The 8,668-nt window shown below is 36.0% G+C and overlaps 1 protein-coding gene across 1 annotated transcript in view; it reads right to left on the bottom strand.

The window, feature by feature from the left end:
* Nucleotides 1-1,523: 1,523 nt before the first annotated feature.
* RAP1B (RAP1B, member of RAS oncogene family) overlaps nucleotides 1,524-8,668 on the bottom strand; it is a 34,870-nt gene continuing 27,725 nt past the window's right edge. Inside the window, exons 7-8 of the mRNA XM_062492011.1 lie at nucleotides 7,814-7,929; nucleotides 1,524-6,462 (exon numbers count right to left, since the gene is read on the bottom strand). Coding sequence (XP_062347995.1) covers nucleotides 7,843-7,929 — 87 coding nt within the window. The 3' untranslated portion in view covers nucleotides 1,524-6,462; nucleotides 7,814-7,842. The remainder of the gene's footprint in view (nucleotides 6,463-7,813; nucleotides 7,930-8,668) is intronic.

Genomic DNA, 8,668 nt, shown 5'->3' with positions numbered 1-8,668 from the left:
TTGAAGACTATCATGAAAGCACAAAGGCAACTTCATGATAGAAAACGAAGAGAGTGTTAAAGGAATTTTTACATCCTAGCTCAGTACTATATATTTAATAGAGCTTACCTCTCAACAAATCCTACTGAAACAGTGTAGTATTATAATCTCTAGTGCAGTGGGAAATGGAGAGTAATGCACAAATCAGTATCTGATTTAATCGTTTGCTAACAGCTCACACCCTCAGGCTAACCCTGCCTCAGGGCAGAGAGTAAACCAGACGTGTAATGACAGAGAAGATGCTTCCTTTGTGTGCCATCTCAAGTTTATTCAAAGCAGTGACAGATGAGAACAAAGGAAGTAAGTCTGAAGAGAAATTGAGAGGGCAGGATGCATACTTAAAAAAAAAAAAAAAAACCAAAACCAAAACAAAACCCAAACCAAACAAACCTGTAAATGTATATGAAAGACTGGGGCCTTTGAGAGAACGTGTCTTAGAATGTACAGCCTCTCAAGTGCGGACTGGGGAAGCACCTTAGAGGCTCCACTACGGAGACAAGGCAGAGGGAACTGGGTAAAATCTGGAGGTGCGTTTCATTAACTTTTTGACTGGTATCCCATTTCATATTTATCTACCAAGACAGAAATAAGGGAAAGAATGAAGAAAAAAATTAACTGAAAATACCATGAAAGCATCTTATGCTTCCAAGAAGCAAAAGGGAATGTTTTGGGGTTTTTTTCAGTCAGTGATAAAAAGGACTCTAAATTCAAATTTATAATTAAAATTCCTAAATCTTACAGTTTCACATATTTGCACCAGACACACTGATCTTAATTCCAGTTGTTACCATATCAAGGGAGGTAGCAATGCTCTTTACTTAGAGGCAGGACACCCAAAGATGACCCTGCAGCCAGCATAGCTAACACAGAAACCTGGCATATTTATTGCCAATGCCTAAGGTTCCACTGATCCCTACTACCTTTCTACAAAGGTAACAGCTTACAGGATGTGCTGGGTTAATTTCAATCTAGTAGATCCTGAGCTTAAAACAAGTAAACTAATTCGAAATTCCCATTACCCCTTACGAAACACGTTTAAAGACAGCTCATAGTTTTTCTTAATGCCCTGCTAAGCTACATACATGCCATCTACATATACAAAATTGTTAATTCAGAATTATCAAAAGCAAGAGCTTTTGCAATGTGTGACAGAAACAGAACTGTACCTAGTACAAAGAAAACTGGAGAGAGACTACACTATACCTTTCCTTTTTGTAAGAGAAGCAAAGTTGTTCATGTTTTAGCCCATCTTTTCTTAGCTGAAACACATTCGTGGAAGTGTGTAATTTTATTTTTATTTAACTAAATGGAAGCTTTTTAGAAACCACTCTCAATAATTTTAAGTGCTCATGCGATTGCTTAGTATTTAAAAACATGTTGTCTCTCTTTTCTCGGGTTCTTACCAAAACAAATCGATTCTCATGCTTTCTATTGAAGCAGCTTAGCTAAAACCATTTTTTTATTAAACAGGAAAAAGAAAGAGACAAATTTGTAACTTATTTTATTTGTGTCTGAAAATCATGACAGTACTGCCAAGGGTCTTTGTTGCTACTGGGTGCATTACAAGCAGTAAACCCAGCTGATAAGAGCTGGAATTTCACATGAAAAGATCTTTTTGTACTTAATATAGGAGTGAAGCTACTGAATTTGCTCCCTACTAAATTTGGAAGTTTAAAATGCCACATAGTATGAAAAAGTAAAGCAAAGTAACAAAAGAATGAACTGTAACACCCACTAGGATTTCACTCAGTATTCAAGGTTGCAGAAATGCCCCACACCTCCAAGTCCATGGTAAACAAAAGACATTACATAAATTAATTAGAAATTACAATGGTTCTCAATGAAGTTCACCCCAGTCACAACTTCAATGAAAAAAAATCCTGGTGGTAGTAAACTTTCTTAAAACAATGAAGCTGTAGTTTGTTGTTTGGCAGAATTAGGATCTCTTGAGACTGAAGTGAGTACAGTGGAACTGCAAAGAGATTATTTTATCCATTAACAAATCTCCACCTAAAGACAACTCTTAGAAAACAGGAAGTCACTCTCTGCTTGATGACTCAGACTTCTGAAAATAAACGCGTTGGAAGTTATTTAGAATGAACAAACAAACAAACAACTCCCCCCAAAATCCCAAACACATAAAACACAGCAAAATCCACATTTATGTTGTTTGAAGCCCAGATTTGAAACACTGTGAACAAAATCAAGACTACGAAACAACTTGGCTTGTCTTTTAGTTCAAGACTCAGAATGCAGTTTTCCACAAATAGAAGTGGCATTCCAGAGTTTATAAAATGGAAAAGGTAGATGAGGTTTTAGAAGTCATCAAGTTGTTCATAAGCCTGTGAAAGAAAAGTATAACATGCTTGAGATTCAGAAATAAAAACCTAATTTAATAACTCGTACTCTAATGCTACCTTAGAGAACAACTTAAAATTGCATTTGTTATATATTTAATCAACTTTTTATTTGTCTTTATCTTTCTCCCCACACACAGGCAAAATAAAAGCAATAAATTGAAATATAGCCTAATGCTGTTGGGACAGCATTTTAAAATTGAACAAAAAGCTTTTTGTCTACGCTTGGCTGCATCATCAGATTACAATTTAAAAAGTGCTACATAGCTGTACATAGACTATTTTTGACCACTCACACCTAGTGTAACTTTCTACTGTTGGTATGTCTAAACTGAAGTATATCTAGAACTAGTACAGTATTGTGGCCAAACTTCTTCCCTATTTTCAAAACTGGCAAAGTTTAGAAAACTTAGCAAAAAAATTAATGATGTATGATTCATCCAGCTTGTTGACAGCATTTTAAAAGAAAAATTCTCATCTTCACTCTTCATCCATAAGAGAACTGCAATTCTACTAACATTTTAATCCCAGTTTCAAACTCCTGCCACCTTTCATTTCTAGCATCTCAGAATCAGTACGCCTCATGAAACAACTGTAATATCTAACTCTACAATACTTTTCCAGAATTTAGGTCTCTTATGCAGGAGAGCAGTAGCAGTTTGAGCTTACACAGCTCATTTGGACATCTGAAAACATCTTGCCATGTCTCAAAATAGTCCTCTAAGATAGGCAAGTGACATTCATTTCACAGAATAATTTGAGAATGAAACAGGGTACTAGGATAAGGTAAGATATTGCAAGAAAAAAGTCCTAATAGGAAGAGTGCAATTCCATTAAATAATACTTCTGTATTTCAGGACATAAATACTACTTTTTCCATAAAAGGCTCAGACTTTAAATACTGACATATATCAGTTTCAGATTAGAGAGGAAAGGAAGCAGTGTGCACTGTAAGCATAGGCTAACTATACAAGCAGTAACATGTATTAACACCAAATTTGCAAAAACGCCTGCAATAATTCTCAAAATGTGAGTTATGCATGTTTTCATCCAAAGCTTTAAGAGAAGTGTTCCGTTTCTGTACAAGTACTTCAAGTGTGAACTTTTTAAGCATTGGTACATAATGGCATTGTCTTGAAGACAAGTTTGTTCAAAAATCTCAGTAGACAGGATACTTTTCTAGAATAGGTAACTGCTTACATTGTTCCAATTCCCATGGGGAACTGGGTGCTCACAAAGCTTTTTACACCACAATTATTTAGAGGTGAAGATAATTCTTAAGTGTTTTTCTTTACATTTCATCAGCAACATTTTTGTCAGGCATCTTCCCTTTAACAATATGGACACTGCTCCCTTCATGCTTGCCTGAATTTTCAAGTGTTACCCGGGTTACAAGGGGCTGGCTTCACACATCTGACATAAGTTCTAAACACGAGGCGGGGGGGGGGGGGGGGTGGGGGGTGTGGAACATATTTCCCTTCTTTAGCACAATCTTTAGATGCTAAGGCCTAGAGATTCTGTAATTTTACTTCCTTAAGGATTTGAGCCAACTGAATACCTCTAATGCTGAGGAACAGAACCACCAAGAATGTTTCAGTAAAGAGCTTTTCAGGACAAAGCCTAATCTTCCCTGTCAATAGTATTCTTTGGCTGGACATCAAGACCAGACCAAGGCCCTTTCTTATAATGTTCTCAAAGACGTTTTCTCTCACTCCTACCCAATGCCATCTGTACAGCTGCCTGGAAAAGAAACACATTAAAAAGACCAATAAAAGGACAGCTGGGACATGAAAATGTTACAAGACTTGGATAAGCAGAGGTTGGAAATGAAAATAAAAAAAAATTCTGATTAGCTCACCAAAGAAGGTAGGTACCTAGTGAAAAAAGAAGTAGGACATCTAGTGCTCCAGTCTCTTCTACTCTGGGGACCAAGCAGGATGGAGATCATCACATCTTAGAGTTTTTAATGATAAATTAAAAGGAATTTGAATCTTAAATCTGGCTCTGCACAGTAGAAGTATATTACCTCCATTAAACAATGGTGAAGACTGATGAAACTACCAGCAGGAAGGATCAGCTGGACTCCTTAATTCACTTTGGGCAACATAAACCATCTCAAAGCTTACCCGTATTAACTACCCTAATCTGTTTGAATTTGCAGGAATGAATTTGAACAAGCTCTCTGACAATTCTGTGCCAGAGAAACAGGAGGTACCAAGTATTTGGGTGTGACATTAATTTTCAGCAGCACAGCCAAGATCAGGAAATCATCTACAGTCCATGCATTCCAATTCCCAGTCCAACACTATTAACAGGTATTTCAAGTCTGCAAAATTCTACAGTCAATTCTGTAAGAATGCCCTTCTGCAGATTTCCTTGAAACCAAACAAAATTTGGTTCATGCAAAAATAATGCAGGAAAAGAAATCATTCTGTCATATTTTTTTTTTTTTGCTAGACTAAGTAAATTTTAATAATTAATTCTCCCTGGAAAGAAGGAAAATAGCAGGTGACATATTTTCAAGTTTCCAAAACAGCCACTGATAGTGTAACCTTTGAAGACAGGTATTTTTCTGTTAGACTGTTTCTTTTGTTAAAGCTTGGAGTATTCCAAGTCCAGAAATAAATGGAATTTCATTCAGTCAGAAATTCATTCACACTAACACATGGGATACCATTAGAAGAAATATCTATGGCATGTATTTTTCAGAAGACAAAGACACAGAGGTTCCTCTTCATCCTAAGATGTATGAATCTGCACTGTGCAAGAGATTTAAAAACCAATACTTACTAGCACTACTAAAACACAAAACATTCAAGTAGTATAACTGTAATGCAAGCCCTTGCATGGCAATCCAAATTTATTGAACTACTGATGCTAAGTCATACAAAATTGCACCACTTTAATTAAGGCTTTTAGTTTACATTTGGCCACCTCAAAGCAGTTGTAACATTAGGTTGGTCAATTTAAATACTGTGGCTCCCTGTTGGATATACACACAATCTTTACACCCAAACGTTAATGCATACAAAGCAACAAGGCATTGTTAAATAAATCAGCAAAAGTTAATTACTGCAACTTAGGCCCTGTGACCAATTACACATGATTAAAATTACTTCCCACATTCACATCCACAGTACTCTTCCACCATTTAACATCTCAACCAAAACGTTACACATGTAAAACAATCACTAACAGGCAAAAGTACTAAACCTGTATATTTGGTATTGCAAATACACTTATGCATGAGCAAGCAAGGGAATTCACAGTGAGAATCTACAGCTGCAGAAGCCCGAAAATGATTTACAAAAAATTGTTAAATCATTAAAAAATTGTTTTAAAATATACACTTCTTGTTGTAGACCCCCACTGTACACACAACTATAAACATTGTTCCCTATGTAAACAAGGAAAAGGAAACATACAATAAAAGGTTGAAAAGTCTGGACATTTCCTTCCCAACAGATATTAAAGGCCATGTCTTTAGTCAGACATTATACTGAAAGGACTCAAAGACTAGGTCACTGTCTCCACAGGTTTTTCCTAAAATTAAAAAACTATATAGCCATTGTGTTAATCAAAGCGCTTTTGTACAATAAGATGATGATGATGATGATCCTGTACTTCTTTAAAAAAGTTACAATAAGCTACAAATACCGATGAAGCAAAGTTATCTGGAGTAGTCTATATAGGAGCTCTTTGGACTTTCTTTTATTATGCTAAAATAGTGGTGCTTTTAGGATTTACATTATTGTACTCTCCAATAGAAAGTGGGGATTGTTGAAGTATACAGTACACAGTTTTCATACATGTACAACATTGGTGGATGAACAATGTCTCTTTATCAGTAATACTGGATGTAGGCTCTGGTTTTACCAGTTGCATACACAGAATATTTAGAAGTAAAAATCTCTCATGACACTGGAAAGTGATAGAATGTGCAAACTGATGTAGCTTTCATCCATTTCTTAAAGGGTACCACCACAGGAAAGTCCATTTAAGATGTTGGTAGGTTTAATAAAGTTGGAATGCTGGCACTGTTGAATTGGGCAACAGTTCTTCAGACCTGTAACAACAAAACAAGGCATTAGTACTAGTAACAACTATTTGTCCTCACTCTTTACTTAAAACAGTTACAGCAGGAACTAGCAAAGTTCAGAAAACACTTCTCTAATACACTTCCTACCGTACACGTACAAATAACAGGCTATCTCAATTACTATCCTAACTGGATTAGGATATGTAGAGAAATCCAGGCTGCACTGTGGAAGTAATATTTGACTGATGGGACTAGTTCTGCTAGTTTTACAGCCTGACAGTTCCCATGGCTTTAAAAACAAATGCAATTGAAAGATCAAAGCTCCTGAATCAAAAGTCCAGTTAAGGCAATGGAGCAACCATTTCTGCCACCCTCAGCTAATGCTTTTGGAACCATCTTACTTTTACTTTTAACTGATCAAAGTTGTTCAAACTGAGGAGGTTTTAATATACCAAAAGAAGAGTTACATATACCACTACCTGATTCTTAATAAAAGCCTACAATTTCTGACAGTGAGATGCCCTACTAGGATCCTTCAGTACATCTAATAGGTCTATTGGATCAAGAATGGATCACAGTACTGAAGTAACTGCACCACTGCACATTTACTAACACTGAAGGAAAGGGGCCTCCCTTTGGTAAGGGAGGCAACTTTGATGATGTCAGGCCAATCAAGACAGACCTCTGTCCATACTAAGGCTTGGAGATGGAAAAAGGTAAACAACCTGCCCAGAAACAGCAACAAAAAAAAATAATTTTTGCAGAAAAAAAATCCATGCCTCCTGACTAACTTCTGGAAAGGCTTGCTTAGAGAGCAGGCTGGAGTTTGCTTTATCCTTCAGCACCATTCTTTGTGCACATAGTAGGGCATGTAGAAATTCAGCCAACTGCGAACAAGAAATTGATCTACTAACCGATAGCTTCAGGTCAAATATTTGGAGTGTTACAATGATCACTTCACCTTTCTCATCCAAATATACTAATTACAATTTGGCCTCCAAAATATCCACAGCCTCAAGGAAGGAAACTATGACATCACACAAGCATATGCAGGAGTCCAAAACAGAAAGAGATGCCACTGTGCAAACTAAAATATTGTACTGTGTGCATTCCAGATAACTGAGCTCTTGCAGTACATTCTATCAGGCTTTAAAAGAGAAAACTGTTTCCAAAAGCTTTGAAATATCTGAGGAAACACTGTTAATTTGGAAAAAAAAAACAAACAAAAAAACCCAAAAAACCCCAGACTACTGTGTAAATCAGTAATTTTCAATGCTGTTCTGCATCAACAGTTACGACAGCTGTTTCAGTTTTTTTTTACTTGTTGCTTTGTTTGTTTTGAATAGCCATAATGAACAGGAAAGTTTAAAATGTTTACCTGGCTCAGAGCTACAGTACAGCTAAGCATTAAAGTAGCTGACATGATGACTTTTTGCGTGCTTTTCCAGGCACTGGAGTTTTTCTGTTAATTTGTCGCACAAGGTCATAAAAGATCTGAAAAGATAGAAATAAGTTGATGATAGATATTAGGAGGATATTCTCTTATAACCTTAAGCCTTGAATCTTCACACATATTATACTGACATACTCAAGAACCCCTGAAAATATTTAGTTCCCTCAAGCTATAAAGTTAAATTGTACACTTATTTAATAACTAGTTGTGCTTATTTTCTTGCTTAAGATAATTGTCTGCCAAGGGTTCGTTTCAATGAAGCAAACTGGAAAGGCATCTATAACCCAGAGCTATTTAATCTCTGGGTCAAACTCATATGAACTCACATGAAAAATGCCACAGTGATCAACTACTCTATGGTATTACTTTGCAGTTTAGCAGTAAGGTCAAGAAACAGGTCACAGCTTTCTTCTAACTCAAATCACTCTTAGGATATTATTTTAAAGAAAATTCTACTTTAAGTTTTAACTACACATTTTTCATGGTGACTCATATACACTACAAATTCAGTAACAGTCTCTCATATTTGAATTATATCATGCTTTTCCAGACAGTCAAAAAATACAGGTCTAAAGAACTAATTCCACCTCTCTAGACCTACAGCATGACAGCATAAAATTTCTTTAAAAAGTAAATTATGGGACTCTCACACTTCGAATATCCTAGAATTCTAACGAGAACATGATTTTTTTGAAAGGCTAATTTAAAACAAATCAACATACAACATTTCAACAGCATCTGTTTCATTAATAATTGACATTGCTCCAATTACTTCATCTT

Source organism: Cinclus cinclus, chromosome 4 (assembly GCF_963662255.1).
Source record: "Cinclus cinclus chromosome 4, bCinCin1.1, whole genome shotgun sequence".
NCBI lineage: Eukaryota > Metazoa > Chordata > Aves > Passeriformes > Cinclidae > Cinclus > Cinclus cinclus.
The sequence above is the reverse complement of the archived record's forward strand: the minus strand, read 5'-3'. Positions and strand labels throughout refer to the sequence as shown.